Raw genomic sequence first — 16,983 nt, forward strand, 5'->3', positions numbered from 1 at the left:
CTACGGTATCAAATGCTGCAGATAAATCTAAAAGAACTAAAACAACAAACTTGCCAGAGTCTGTTGCCAAAAGTATATCATTTGATACAATGAAAAAAACACAAAAGAGACTGGGGGGAAAAAAAGAAATCAATATTATTTTACTCAAAACTCCAAAAATGGGCCGGACAAAAAGCATTGGCATCCTTTGAAAAAAATCATGTGATGCTTCTTTAATTTGTGTAATTAGCAGCACATGTTGCTTGCCTGTGGCACATAACAAGTGGTGGCAATAACTAAATCAAACTTGCAGCCAGTTAAAATGGATTAAAGTTGACTCAACCGCTGTCCTACGTCCTTGTGTGTACCACATTGAGCATGGAGAAAATTAAGAAGACCAAAGAACTGTCTGAGGACTTCAGAAGCAAAATTGTGAGGAAGCATGGGCGATCCATGTCCATCTCCAAAGACCTGAATGTTCCTGTGTCTACCGTGCGCAGTGTCATCAATAAGTGTAAAACCTATGGCATTGTGGCTAACCTCCCTAGATGTGGACGGAAAAGAAAAATTGACGAGAGATTTCAACGAAAGATTGTGCGGATGGTGGATAAAGAACCTCGACTAACATCCAAACAAGTTCAAGCTGTCCTGCAGTCCGAGGGTACAAAAGTGTCAACCCGTACTATACGTCGGTGTCTGAATGAAAAGGGACCCTATCGATAATTTTAGTAGTCAAATAATCGATGAACTAATTAGTTTGAATATGCAGCTATCGATTATTTTAGTAGTCGAATATTCGATGAACTAATTAGTTCGAATAATCGAGTAATCAGATGAGGAACACCAAAAATTAAAATATCTGAGCTGAGCTTCAAGCGATATAAAAATAAATAAATAAATTAATTAAATAAGGATGTATGTACAACAAAAGAACAATCGGCTAAATTACAAAGCAAAAGTGCGCTAGCTTAAATGCTATAAAATGCTAACTTTTTATTTGTATTTTTACAATGCTCTTAAAAAATGGTTCAGACACATATTCCCACAAAAAAAAAAAAAAAAAAAACGGCTAAATATACCTATAACTAAATTACGAATACATTAAAAAAAAAAACATTAGCGGAAACAAAATTTTGGCTTATGTCGGTTTTAACATGGAGCAGCTGGATTCAGCAATGTGAAATCAGGCAGACAAGAGGGCAGTGTATCCACCCAAATCAATAAAACTGAATGCAAACACTTTCAAAATAAACCATTACAAAGCCACTTTAATTACATTTTGTGGCTTCGAGTATTCGTTTAATTCGAATATTTTTTTGTAATCTAATACTCGAGTTAATCGATTAATCGTTGCAGCACTAGACTCTATGGTAGGATACCTAGGAAGACCCCACTTCTAACCCAGATATATAAAAAAGCCAGGCTGGAGTTTGCCAAAACTTAGCAGAGAACGCCAAAAATGTTTTGGAAGACAAAAGTAGAGCTTTTTAGGAAAAGGCATCAACATAGAGTTTACAGGAAGAAAAACAAGGCCTTCAAAGAAAAGAACATGGTCCCCACAGTCAAACATGTTGGAGGTTCCCTGATGTTTTGGGGTTGCTTTGCTATCTCTGGTACTGGACTGCTTGACTGTGTGCATGGCATTACAAAGTCTGAGGACTACCCCAAAAAATGTGCAGCATAATGAAAGGCCCAGTGTGAGAAAGCTGTTTTTTTTTTTGTTTTTTGTTTTTTTTTTCAATTTCCACCACAGGTTATCAATAGTCGAATAGTCTCAAAATATGATTTTCCTTCCAATAATAATAAATGATATATCGAATAATGAATAAACAAACTTCACAGCAGAATGATGGAAAGAGCGCCATGATAGTCTTTCTGCTTCCTATTCATTGGAAATGTCTTTGCAAAGGCCAACAACAAAATATCTAATTCAATGAATCTCCAAAATTTAATTTATCAACAGATGCCGGCTTGGTGCAAAAAAAGTGCTTGAAGAAAATGTTCAATTCAAGGTCACTTTTATTTACTCTGATGCGCACTGCTGTAGTCCACTTATCTTAAGTATTTTATTGCACGGCTGCACTGCAGACAAGAAAAAAATGTTTGTCCTTCGCATTGGTGAACAAATAATCTACCTCCAAACTGTCTTTAAAGTGCGTATGACACCTAAAATCATGTTAATTTCATATTTCACACGGTGATTTATGCTCCTGAATGAAATGGACCGCTTAGATGTGTATGTAAGCGATCATTTTATATATGGCGGAAAACACAGACAAGACTGAAAAAGCAGTTTCTGCTCTTGCACTCCTCTTTAAAAGAAACTGCAGTATTTAAGCCAAAACAACTGTTGTGTTTGATAGAACAAAAGGTCTATATGCTGCCATAGCAGATTCATGGTGCATTAAGACCCCGAACTATTTTTAATTTATCCGTTTTACCCTGAAAACCCCCGTTTACAGACGTCGCGCAACCACTTTTGTTTCAACCTAGCCATAAAAAGAAGGTAAGTATTTATATTTATTATTCAAAATGCACGTGATTTTTAGCTTAGAATCATTAATTGATGTCCAATATTTAGTTTAAAAAAAGAAAACAACTTTAAAAAATTATTCACTCGCATATTATAAACTTTTAAACAGATTACGTCACAATGAAAAATTTGGTGTCTGTAAAAAAGTCTCGAATATCTACCTCATAACTATTGCTTGATTATATATTTATTTGTTACTGTCGCATTTTCCCCGTTATGTTAGATGATAAATAATCGATCCAAACAAAGAAAAAAACAAAAATAACGTCTATAAGGGTAACTATATGAAAAAGAAAATCTCAACCACTCCTTGTTGTCTGCGATTTCTGCATTGCGTCATTGTTATATGACCATGTTTCACCCATAAAATATCCCAAAAATTTGGCTGTGGCCATTCATAGCTGTGTCTTGACACTCAGTGATACATGCTACATGGAGTTTTTGGATCGAAACAAGGTAAGTACGCGATAATATCTCGTTAAAATCGTGGCGTCCTTAATTCTGCTCTTGCATGTTCTCGCCTCCAGTTAGGGTTTTGCTGTTTACAAAAAAAAAAAAAAGCCCTCCTGTTCAGAATTTTTCTTCAACCAGAAAACTGAGATTTTAAGCTTTCCAATGATGTATCACACGTGCAAATCGGACAATTTTGAAATTTTGACAAATTGGAGGCCTCTGAGCGGAACTTCAAGTCACCTAAGTGTTTTCCGCCATATTCGGATTCAGCTGATTTTGCAGATCAATTCGTTTATTTTTCATATCACGCCAGCCAAACGGCTGCAGGCTTTTGTAGCTGTACCAGGGAGAGGCGTGTGAGCCTTTTTGGGTTTCAGAAAGTTCCCGTTCACCCCAAGATCAGCCAAAACAAGTGTACGACAACTGTGGAACCATTGGACTTACAAGGAAGTGAGTAAACATCGTGTTTTGTATTATGTCAAATACTGGGATCATGGCACACGTTTTAATTAGGGGTGTCAAATGATTAAAACTTTTAATCGAGTTAATTATAGCTTAAAAATTAATTAATCGTAATTAATCACAATTAATCGCAATTCAAACCAGCTATAAAATATGCCATATTTTTCTGTAAATTATTGTTGGAATGGAAAGATGAGACACAAGATGGACATATACATTCAAGATACATACATACATAAGTACTGTATTTGTTTATTATAACAATAAATCAACAAGATGGCATTACCATTATTAACATTCTGTTAAAGCGATCCATGGATAGAAAGACTTGTAGTTCTTAAAAGATAAATGTTAGAACAAGTTATAAAAAATTGATATTAAAACCCCTCTTAATGTTTTCGTTTTAATAAAATTTGTAAAATTTTCAATCAAAAAATAAACTAGTAGCCCGCCATTGTTGATGCCAATAATTACTTACATAATGCTCATGAGTGCTGAAGCCTATAAAATCAGTCGCACCCAAGCGCCAGCAGAGGGTGACAAAACTCCGAAAAACACAACAAGTACACATTTCACTGTGCTGTCATTTTAATGTTTGAGCGGGGCATGTGCGTTAATTGCGTCAAATATTTTAACGTGATTAATTTTTTTTAAAAAATGACCGCCTGTTAACGCGATAATTTTGACAGCCCTTAAATTAGGGCTGTCAATATATTAGGGCTGCCAAATGATTAAAAATTTTAATCAAGTTAATTACAGCTTAAAAATTAATTAATCGCAATTCAAACCATCTATAAGATATGCCATATTTTTCTGTAAATTATATACATATATATTCTGTAAGATAAATTGTTGGAATGGAAAGATAAGACACAATATTTCTATCCATGGATAGAAAGACTTGTAGTTCTTAAAAGAAAAATGTTAGTACAAGTTAGAGAAATTTTATATTAAAACCCGTCTTAATGTTTTCGCTTTAATAAAATTTGTAAAATTTTCAATCAAAAAATAAACTAGTAGCCCGCCATTGTTGATGTCAATAATTACTTACACAATGCTCATGGATGCTGAAGCCTATAAAACCAGTCGCACCCAAGCGCCAGCAGAGGGCGGCAAAACTCCATAAAACACAACAAGTGAGTGTTTCACTGTGTACTGTCATTTAAATCTCTCTGAGCGGGGCATCTGCGTTAATTGCAGCAAATATTTTAACGTGATTAATTAAAAAATATTAATTAACGCCCGTTAACGCGATAATTTTGACAGCCCTAATATATTCGAAAGTCAATTACATGCAATGACACTTTTCAGACACCAGGAGGGGCCTGGCCCCCGCTTAAAATCCACTTATGGGCAGAATTTAGGGGGTTGATGGAGGTGCGGCTGCACCCGGACTCAGGCCTCTAGGGGGCCCGGTTTGCAGCTTTAACAGGGACATGGTTGGCGAGGGGAGGCTCAAAAGGAAAGGCAAGATGATGCTCGAAGCCCGATCATATCTCCGGTTTCCAATGGTCAATGGGTGCCAAATAATACCTGGGAGAGAGATTGAAATCCGCGCTTTCAAGTCATGTTGATGTCAAATAGCTAATTTTTAAACTTTGCTTTAAAGGGCACTTTCACATTAGCCCAAGAGAACCAGAGTCCGGTTGAAGAACTACCTTGCAACAACACTTGTTGAAAAGGTTCAGTATTTCACACTGATCAACGTCAGGACGTCACATGCATCTTCAAAGGTGCTCCTGTCATCTTATTGGCTCGCTGTCATTCCCATTGACTCCCTCCTTTTCCTTTCCTCCACTCCTTTCTACATGTTGGCTCAGATAGAATCAGGCAGCATTACTTCATTCACTGAGGAGGCGCGTGTGCTGAATTAGTGCACTTTATCTTGAACGCATCACAGGTAAGTTACTGAGCTTTATATTCTGGAGTGAAAGAATTTCTACAGTGTCATCACCTTGTTAGAAACAAATTGAATTATTTTTAGGTACTAATAATGGAAAGAATTTGATGATAGCTGTTCAAAATTTGAAAAATCTCGTTTTCTCAAAGACATGATTAATTTGAACGGATGAGTTATTTGTATGGTGTAAATACAGTTGTGTAAATAAATATACTGTATACTGCATGTTATATACGGTACACCTACGTACATATCTGCACTTTGTGATATAATAATAAACTGCCTGTCATTAAAAAAAAAAAAAATTCAGGAAACAAAAAAACTGAAAATTTGCTGCATTTTGGTTACGAACAATTCAATCATAGTTGTAAAAAAAAAAAAAAAAAAAACGGAAAAAAAAAAACAAAAAACGAGGAAGACGACAGTATATACACACAGACAGAAAATATGGTACGTGCACATATAATTGCTCCCAAAAACTGTAAATATTAATTTTATATTCACACCTTTATATGGTTAGAGACCATAAATACTTTGTTTTAAGCAAGTATGAGTACAACCAGCACAGTATTAATTTATTTCAGAAAAAAAAAACGCCTGTATTATTATTTTTTTCATGCATAAATAGGTTAACAATGCCCTTTTATTTTAATATTGCATACAGTGTAACTCTAAAGTATGAAACTCCAGTATTTTGCATTTCAGTATTTTATTGCTCAATTAAAAAAAAAAAAAATTCATTTATTCTGTTTTTGAAACAATGTTTCTTGATAAAAGACGACATTGTCAGTACAACCAGGTAATACATTAATTTATTGTATCTTGTTTTTATGTTACTGGAGCATCTCTTATCGTTAGTGCATTTCATGAATTTCAAAAAGTGCTTCTTGCTTTAAAAAAAAAAAAAAAAAAAGCTTATTTTTTTATTAGATTAATAGAAGTGTCCAAACACAAGCAGCTGTGTCGCTAGGATGGTTATGAAAGTGTCTGGTTGAACTTGGGCAATAATGCCTCCTGTGGATGTTAATACAACAAGATCACAGATTCTGGATTTTATTAGCAAATTTAAATCGCAATATTTGAACATAAATTCGATTAACATTAGAGCCGTCGGGACTAGTCGACAACGTAAATGCTTCGACGAGCACAACATCCCGTCGACGGTTAAAAAAATATATGGCTGTAAACACTCAGGTGACTTGAGACCCCCTAATTTGGCCATATTTCAAAATTGTCCGATATGCAAGTGTGATAGTAGATCATTGGAAAGCTTTAAATTTTGATTTTCTGGGGTAAGAAAAATTTTGAACTGGAGGGCATTTAAAAAAAAAAAAAAAAGAATAATTTTTTTAAAACAGCGAAACCCTAACTAGAGGTCAGAGCATCATTAAAGACACCATGATTTTAACGAGATATCAAAGTTCAAAGTTTGCTTTATTGTCAATTCTACTACATGTGCAAGGACAGATGGAGAATTGAAATTGCGTGACTCTCTAATCGCATACTTCCCTTGTTTTGATCTCAAAACTCTGTGTAGCATGTATCAGCGAGTGTCCAGACACAGCTGTGAATGGCCACAGTCGGACTTGGTAGGGGTTGTATGGGTGAAACATAGTAATATAACATAGGTCGCGATGCAGAAGTCACAGACCAAAAGGAGTGGTCGAGGTTTTCTTTATCAAATATTTACCCTTTTTAACTTTGTTTTCCCCCTTTGTTCGGATCGATTGTTTGTAAAATAAAATATCGGAGAAAATGCGACAGTAACACAAAAAAAAAATACAATTAAGTGATAGTTATGAGGTACATATCCATGACCTATTTACGGCACTATTTTTTTCATTGTGATGTAATTTAAAAGTTTAAAATATGTGCGTGAATAATTTTTTAAGTTCGTTTTTTTTACCTAAATATTAGACATCAATTCTTGATTCTAAGCTAAAAATGGCAGACATTTCGAATAATAAATATATTTGCTTACCTTCTTTTTATGGCTGGGTTGAAACAAAAGCGGCTGCACAGTGTCTGTAAACAGGGGTCTCCAGGGTAAAACGGAAAAAAATTAAAATTAGTTAAAGGGTCTTAATGCGCCATGAAACTGCAGCACACAGATCAAACACAACAGTTCTTTTGGCTTAAAATACAGCAGTTTATTTTAAAGGGGTGCAAGAGCAGAAACTGCTTTTTCAGCCTTGTCTGTGTTTTCCGCCATATACACGTTATATACATATATATATATATATATATATATATTAGTGCTGCAACGATTAATCGATTAACTCAAGTATTCGATTGAAAAAAAGATTCGAATTAAATTTGGCTGCTTCGAGTAAGTGTTTGCATGTAGTTTTATTGATTTGGGTGGATACACGGCCCTCTAGTCTACCTCATTTCACATAGCTGAATCCATCTGCTCCCTGTTAAGACCAACATAAGCTAAGTTTTTGTTTGAGCAAATGTTTTCTTTTAATGCATTCCTAATTTAGTTTATTGGTATATTCAGCCAATTTTTGTGGGAATATATGTCTGAACCATTCGTAAAGAGCATTGTAAAAAATGTTTGCATTTTATAGCATTTAAGCTAGCGGACTTTTGCTATGTAAGTTAGCCAACTCAAGTATTTAAATTTTTTATGGTCCTTATCCGATTATTCGAACTAAATAGTTAATCGATTAATCAACTACTAAAATAATAAAATAAAATAAAAAATTTAAAATATATATATATATATATATATAATAAAATAAAAATTTTCTAAAAAAAAAATAAAAATAAATATATACATATATATATATATATATATATATACACATATATATTAGGGCTGTCATAATTATCGCGTTAACGGCCGGTAATTAATTTTTTAAATTAATCACGTTAAAATATTTGACGCAATTAACGCACATGCCCCGCTCAGACACATTTAAATGACGGCACAGTGAAACGCTCACTTGTTAATTGTGTTTTATGGAGTTTTGCCGCCCTCTGCTGGCGCTTGGGTGCGACTGATTTTATAGGCTTCAGCACCCATGAGCATTGTGTAAGTAATTATTGACATCAACAATGGCGGGCTACTAGTTTATTTTTTGATTGAAAATGTTACAAATTTTATTAAAACGAAAACATTAGGAGGGGTTTTGATATAAAATTTCTATAACTTGTACTAACTTTTTTCTTTTATGAACTACAAGTTTTTCTATCCATGGATCGCTTTAACAGAATGTTAATAATGTTAATTCCATCTTATTGATTTATTGTTATAATAAACAAATACAGTCCTTATGTACCGTATGTTGAATGTATATATCCATCTTGTGTCTTATCTTTCCATTCCAACAATAATTCACAGAAAAATATGGCATATTTTATAGATGGTTTGAATTGCGATTAATTACGATTAATTAATTTTTAAGCTGTAATTAACTCGATTAAAAATTTTAATCATTTGACAGCCCTAATATACATACATATATATATATATATATATATATATATATGGAAAACACTCAGGTGACTTGAAGTTCCGCTCTGAGACCCCTAATTTGGCCAAATTTCAAAATTGTCCGATATGCACGTGTGATAGTACATCATTGGAAAGCTTTAAATTTCCATTTTCTGGGGTAAGAAAAATTTAGAACAGGAGGGGATTAAAAAAAAAAAAAAAAAAAAATTTAACACCGAAACCCTAACTAGACGTGAGAGCATGAGAGAGAATAATTAAAGACGCCATGATTTTAACAAGATATTATCGCAAAGTTACCTTGTTTCGATCCAAAAACTCCATGTAGCATGTATCACTGAGTGTCAAGACACAGCTGTGAATGGCCACAAATGGATTTTTGGGGGATTTTATGGGTGAAACATGGTAATATAACTAGGGTCGCGATGCAGAAATCGCAGACATCAAGGAGTGGTCGAGATTTTGTTTTTCAAATATTTACCCTTTTAAACTTTTCTTTTTTCTTTTTTTTTTCCGATTTTTATTTTTTGGATCGATTATTTATCATCTAAAATATCGTGGAAAATGCGACTAATAAAAAAAAAAATTTTTTTTTTAAAACAATAAAGTGATAGTTATCAGGTAGATATCCGTGACCTATTTACAGACACATTTTTTTTCATTGTGACGTAATTTGTGTGAAAGTTTAAAATATGTGAGTGAATAAATTTTAATTTTTTTATTTTTAAACTAAATATTGGACCTCAATTAATGATTCTAAGCTAAAAATGACGGACATTTTGAATAATAAATAAAATTACTTACCTGCTTTTTATGGCTGGGTTGAACAAAAGCGGTTGCGCGGTGTCTGTAAACGGGGGTCTCCAGGGTAAAACGGACAAATTAAAAATATTTCGGGGGCTTAATGCGCCATGAATCTGCGATGGCAGCATATAGACATATTGTTCTGTCAAACACGACAGTTCGTTTGGCTTAAAATACAGCAGTTTTTTTAAAAGAGGGGTACAAGAGCATAAACCTTTTCAGCCTTGTGTGTGATTTCTGCCATATATACATATGTACACACCAATGCATACTGTATATACTGCACTTAATAAACCATGTAATGTATGTATGAATCTGTATAATGAAAGCACTTCAAAATTTGCTCTTAAAGATAAAAAAATAAAAAGCTCCCCTAAAACACTTGACATTTGAAGAATAAAGTGTTGACTCAGCTCATGCTGTCATTTCCATTAGCAAATTATAGAAAATGACTCCTTAGCGAATTCCCATTTTCTGCACTTATTAACACTCTTAACAAGCAGATGTTAAAAGTACGGCTAGTATTCCATTTCTTAAATGTCAGCATGATTTTTTTATTTTTCATCATTAAGACGAAGAGATTAAGAATTTTAGTTGTGTCTTTCAACTATCTAAGATGCCTCTGACCTTTGGATTTGACGCTTTTGCTCCCTTCAGACTCTGACGTTGCCGCTGATCGTTACCACCATGCAGATGAACGGCAGCGATGTACTCCAAGACATTTACGAAGTGGCTGTAAATGACAAATCCAGCAACCACAGCTCGCAGTTTGCTGACGTAGCCATGCTGCAGACGTTCAAACCCCTCATCATCCCGTGCTACGCTCTAGTCGTGGCGGTGGGCGTTTTTGGCAACTACCTGCTCCTGTACGTCATCTGCCGGACGCGCAAGATGCACAATGTCACCAACTTTTTCATCGGCAACCTGGCCTTTTCGGACTTGCTCATGTGCATGACGTGCGTGCCCTTCACCCTTGCCTATGCCTTCAACCCTCACGGTTGGGTCTTTGGCCGCTTCATGTGCTACCTGGTGTACCTTATCCAGCCGGTCACCGTCTATGTATCGGTCTTCACGCTCACTGCCATCGCTGTGGACAGGTGGGTGACTTTCATGATAGTTCACTTCAGTTTCAGACGGCCATCTATCTGAATGCTTTAACTCGTTTTTTATTAACAGCTCAGAACTTGAGTTATGAAGGTTTTTCAAAATACACAATCACTTGAAGTAGGGTTGTTCCGATCATTTTTTTTTTGCTCCCGATCCGATCCCGATCGTTTTAGTTTGAGTATCTGCCGATCCCGATATTTCCCGATCCGATTGTTTTTTTTTTTTTTTTATGCTCCCGATTCAATTCCAATCATTCCCGATAATTTTTCCCGATCATATACATTTTAGCAATGCATTAAGAAAAAAATGAATAAAACTCGGACGAATACATACATTCAACATACAGTACATAAGTACTGTATTTGTTTATTATGACAATAAATCCTCAAGATAGCATTTACATTATTAACATTCTTTCTGTGAGAGGGATCCACGGATAGAAAAAATTGTGACTTTGTATTTTGTGACTAAATATTGCCATCTAGTGTATTTGTTGAGCTTTCAGTAAATGATACTGAAGGTCATGCCCAAATGCATGATGGGAAGTGGAACCATGACAAGTGAAACCATGACTGTGCGTAGTGCTACCAATTCATATATCTTCTCTGCGATGGGATATAACATAAGGTGTTAAGAAAAAGATCAATTGCTACCTTGCTTCCCCCCACTTTGCTTCCCGTGATATTTCTAATCGTAGGGAGAGGGATTGTAAGGCTTTAGCCAATTAAAACATGGCTCCAAAGGCTGCCAAAATTCACTCTACTCATTTTACGCTGCCTTATAGCTCTCTATATAGGCAAAACGGCGCCATTACTGATGGTGCGCAACAATGTGTGAGTGGGTCGTGCAGCACATGCATTAATTGCGTTAAATATTTTAACGTGATACATTTTTAAAATAATTAATTACCGCCGTTATTGGGATAAATTTGATAACCCTACCTTAAGCCTAAACTAAAGACTCTGGATAAGTGTAACATATTATGTCTGTAACGTTAAAAACAAGTAGAAAACGATTTAGTTAAAAACTATATAAATCTTTAAAAAAGGCATGTCCGATATTTTTTTGCCGAAGACTCTGGATAAGTGTAACATATTATGTCTGTAACGTTAAAAACAAGTAGAAAACGATTTAGTTAAAAACTATATAAATCTTTAAAAAAGGCATGTCCGATATTTTTTTGCCGATTCCGATACTTTGAAAATGACGTGATCGGACCCCATGCCGATCGATCGGGACATCTCTAACTTGAAGTTTACTGTCAAACTTAACATAAGACTAAGAATTGCAAATTGTGTAATTAAGAGAATCACATAGCAAAATCACTTAATCAACTGAGCTGAATGCAACAGCATGATGACGACGTAACACAAGACGGGTTACACTAGTTGATATTTCAACACCAACAGTGGAGCAACCCATATAGATGAACATTTTTTTCTTATTGTCTGTGAAGAACCATTAGTCATAGACTTCATAATTACAGTGTATCACAAAAGTGAGTACACCCCTCGCATTTCTGCAAATAATTAAGAATAGACCCTACCCACGTGACGTCACAACTCCTTCCTCCTGACTGGTGCCGCCCACTTGACCGTCAACACATCATGTTTACCTGTTACGGCTACGTACATTCCTCCTATTTACGACGTGTTTTTCTGCTCGTTAACATTAATAATCAAAATGGTGAAGGCGTGTGTGGCGGTCGGTTGCAATAACAGAGAAGATAGACGGAGAAGACGGAGAGACTTGAAGTTCTACCGGATTCCGAGAGACCCGGAGAGAAGAGAGCGAGATGGGCTGCTGCAATTCAACGAGAAAACTGGGCTCTAAACGATTACCACAGATTATGTAGTAGTCATTTTATATCTGGTAAGATGCATTTAATATATATTTAGAGGGTTTTGGGCTGACAACCACAATTGAGATCATTGCTAGGCTAATCGCCGACAACATACACGTATGTATGTAGTGAGAGTGCTATCGCTAAACCATATAAACATTAAAAGCCCTAACTCCATTGACAAACGACATGAAATACATTAGACTTGACAGTGGATGTTAGCAATAACAAAAGATTTTAAATTGAAAATTTCGTAACTCACCTTTCCAAGCACAAGATAGATTCCTGCCGAATTTTCGTGGACGAGGACCTGTTTCACCCAACCAGCAACGAAGTATTTATAAGCCTCCAAGCTCTTAAAGTTTTTCAAACTTTCGTGAGAATAGGCTGATTTTGTGTGGACAAGATAGTTGTACATATCAGGGTTGCTAGCAGATGTCAGGCAAATACGGCGGAGACAGCGGGTCGAAAAACATCGATTTAGGCATCAAATATGGATCTGGCGAATGGATAAACTGAAGCTTTTCCACATAACGCCTTTTATGCAACGCATCAAGTGAGTTTACGGCATCCGAAAACACCGAGTCTTCCATGAAATGCATTATAAATTGCTCGATCAATTGAGACCATTGATAATACAGACACAAAATGACGGACAAGGGGGCGGAACCATACAGCAAGCACGTGATTTTGTGACATCGGTGGGTAGGGTCTATAGGCCTGAATGATATTGGAAAAAACTATTGCTGCGATTTTTTGGGGGGTTTGCGATATTATATTGCGAAATTTAAAAAATATGTATATATATTGTTTTTTTAATTTTCACTAGATGACTTGAATAGCTGTTTGGAAAGACTTTGGATGACGCGCCAGGACCACAGTGTACAGTGATCTCTTGTTTTTCGCAGTTAATGGGGACCAGAACCCACTGTGATAAGTGAAAAACCGCAAAGTTGCGCACCCCGGCCCCCAAATTTAAATTTTTTTGTTTGTGTGCTCAATGTATTTATTCAGATTTAGCATTGGAAAAAGATACATATAAGACCTGTTTTTTCTCACTTTTTCCCCAAAGTATGATTTTAAAAATTGTGTGTGTATATATATATATATGTATTAGAGCTGAAACAAATACTTGAGCAACTCGAGTAACTCGAGTTTAAAAACTGATCCGAGTAATTTTATTCACCTCGAGTAATCGTTTATTTTGACAGCTCTAAGCATCACATTTTGCTCGGACTACTTTAAATGCGGGACAACGCGCTGATGTCACGTGCGCGGAGGAAGAAGCAAAAAAAAAAAAAAAAAATTTAACTTCAGCGGACAGCCGCTACAAACGACGCCGACGTTGCTAAATACTAGCCCGCACGATGCTACGTTGGTAGCAGGTAGCGTCTGATGCGCCTCAAAGAGATCACATGTATGTTGAGCTAGATGCGAAATGACAGACTTGGCCGCATCTGGGTAGCGTTAGTAAACAGCCGCCATCTTAAAGCAGTAGAGCGCTAAGGGCTAATAAAGAGCGCTAAGCGCTAATAAATAAGATTAACGTTACTGTGTCTGTCACTAGCTCACGTAACGTTAGCCCTGCGGAGGGCTAGGTTTCTATTAATCATGACCACTGTCGATGCGTGGCCATCGTGTCTTACATACAGGCTTTAACATAACATAGCGTTGTGGAGTGATGAGCGTGTAAAATAAAAACTCATTGATGCTAACTATCAATTTTATATTAATAAGATCTAAAGGTTTTTTGAGTGAAAGCAGTGAATTAGTCTTTTTTTTTATTCTAGTTACATGAGATGCAATTTTTGGCTGTTTTCAACAATATACATCGAAAATAAAGACATTGATTGACTGAAAATGGTTCAAGATTTGATGAAATGTCTTGTTTTCTCATGTATACTTATAATTGCTCTTCACCTAAAAAAATATATTTGTTTTATCCGATTACTCGATTAATCGATAGAATTTTCAGTCGATTACTCGATTATTAAAATATTCGATAGCTGCAGCCCTAATTCAAAATTATCGCGTTAACGAGCGGTAATTAATTTTTTAAATTAATCCTGTTAAAATATTTGACGCAATTAACGCACAAATGCCCCGTTCAAACAGATTAAAATGAGAGCACAGTGAAAGGTGTACTTGTTGTGTTTTTCGGAGTTTTGCCGCCCTCTGCTGGCACTTAGGTGCGACTGATTTTATAGGCTTCAGCACCCATGAGCATTGTGTAAGTAATTATTGACATCAACAATGGCGGGCTACTAGTTTATTTTTTTATTGAAAATTTTACAAATTTTATTGAAACGAAAACATGAAGAGGGGTTTTGATATGAATTTTCTATAACTTGTCTTTTAAGAACTACAAGTCTTTCTATCCATGGATCGCTTTAACAGAATGTTAATAATGGTAATGCCATCTTGTTGATTTATTGTTATAATAAAGAAATACAGTACTTATGTACCGAATGTTGAATGTATATATCCATCTTGTGTCTTATCTTTCCATTCCAACAATAATTTCCAGAAAAATATGGCATATTTCATAGATGGTTTGAATTGCGATTAATTGCGATAAATTGCGATAAATTTTTAAGCTGTAATTAACTCGATCAAAAATTGTAATCGTTTGACACCCCTAATATATATATATATTAATAAAGGGTTTTAAGCACTTCAAATGTAATAATTATGATCATTTTAAACATAACTGTCCAACCAAATCATTTTTGAACAAGAATAAAGTACTGTAGTAGAAAAATGTTTGGCTCTATTAAATACTTCTGTTTATCCACCTTAGCTGTGACAAGTAGAAATTACAAACTCCTCATGATCACTTCTGGCATTCATTTTATATGTCTTGAATGTCTCCACACACACGCATTCATTCCAAAGCGGCTTCTTTGCAGAAACTGTTTAACAAGTTAAACGATGATTGACACTTGCTGTGCCGCTTCTTTGGCAAGATCAAAGACAACCAGCATCGTTAACTTTAATAAGCAAGTGCTGTAGTGACTGTGAGGTTCAAAGAGCTGGGAGAGGGAGGGTGTGAGGCTGTGGGCAGAGCACAAAGCAAGGCCTATGTGAATTTAAAAAAATAAAAACTATCGCACGTCCTTGCAATGGGACTATCGAACACGCGCACATTGCGATGGCGATGTTTAAATGATATATTGTTCAGGCTTAATTAAGTATATCTTTTCATGGGACAACACTGACAAAATGACACTTTGACACAATGAAAAGTAGTCTGTGTGCAGCTTATATAACAGAATTAATTTATTTTCCCCTCAAAATAACCCAAAATATAGCCATTAATATCCAAACCCCTGGCAACAAAAGTGAGTACACCCCTTTGAAAATATGTACATCACTAAATGTCCAAATTGAGTACTGCTTGTCGTTTTCCCTTCAAAATGTCATGTGACTCGTTACAGGAGTGTTGTCAGCATTGCTGCAGAGACTGAAGAGGTGTGGGGTCAGTCTGTTAGTGCTCAGACCATACGGTGCACTCTATATCAAACTGGTGTGCATGGCTGTCACCCCAGGAGGAAGCCTCTTCTGAAGATGGTACACAAGAAAGCCCGACCCTCTCATATGACCATAGGACATGGTTCCAGTAATCCATGTGCTTTGTTGACATGTCTTCAACAAAACTGTTTGCGGGCTTTCTTGTGTGCCGTCAAACAGGCAGACACACACTCTTATGATTTATCATTATGTAGCCACTCATACAGTCTTACAAGCAAGAAAGTACTTCCTGATTCATTGATACTGTCTTGCAAACCTCAACTGTCCAACCACTTCCCTAGTCATCTGATTTGTGGTGGGAGCTTCAGGCGTGACCAGGAAGGAACTATCTGTTTGAATATAAAAAACAAACAAAAAATAAAAATAAAGCGGAATTTAAAGCTTTTTTTTTTTTTTTTTTTTGTAGATAGGTCAAATTCCCAAGTTCAAGTCCTAATTTCCTCATTAAAAAAGGAGCCAAGAACATCACTCAAAGTTTTTTTGAAGAAAAACGATATTTTCATGAGCGTGACGAGAAGAGCCATCATACAATCAGCAGCCATATATCTTCATGAAAGTTCATCCCATAAAACAGGTCATGATTCGATTTTTCCCCAGATTGATATGTGTTAATATATTCGTAGCGATATGTGAAACAATCGATCTGGTGTGCCAGGTTACAAGCCATGCACACCACAATGAATGAAGCATACAGTGGGTCAAATAAGTGTTTAGTCAACCACTAATTGTGCAAGTTCTACCACTTGAAAATATTAGAGAGGCCTGTAATTGTCAACATGGGTAAACCTCAACCATGAGAGACAGAATGTGGGGAAAAAACCCAGAAAATCACATTGTTTGATTTTTAAAGAATTTATTTGCAAATCATGGTGGAAAATAAGTATTTGGTCAATGCCAAAAGTTCATCTCAA

At 35.6% G+C, this 16,983-nt stretch overlaps 1 protein-coding gene across 1 annotated transcript in view; it reads left to right on the forward strand.

Annotated features, from left to right (window-relative positions):
- The window catches only part of LOC130905073 (prolactin-releasing peptide receptor-like), a 42,100-nt gene that overhangs the window by 2,880 nt on the left and 22,237 nt on the right, over positions 1 to 16,983 (forward strand). The window contains exons 2-3 of the mRNA XM_057818089.1: positions 5,252 to 5,327; positions 10,249 to 10,688. Of these exons, the coding sequence (XP_057674072.1) occupies positions 10,279 to 10,688 (410 nt within the window). The 5' untranslated portion in view covers positions 5,252 to 5,327; positions 10,249 to 10,278. The remainder of the gene's footprint in view (positions 1 to 5,251; positions 5,328 to 10,248; positions 10,689 to 16,983) is intronic.

Source organism: Corythoichthys intestinalis, chromosome 17 (genome assembly GCF_030265065.1).
Source record: "Corythoichthys intestinalis isolate RoL2023-P3 chromosome 17, ASM3026506v1, whole genome shotgun sequence".
Lineage (NCBI taxonomy): Eukaryota > Metazoa > Chordata > Actinopteri > Syngnathiformes > Syngnathidae > Corythoichthys > Corythoichthys intestinalis.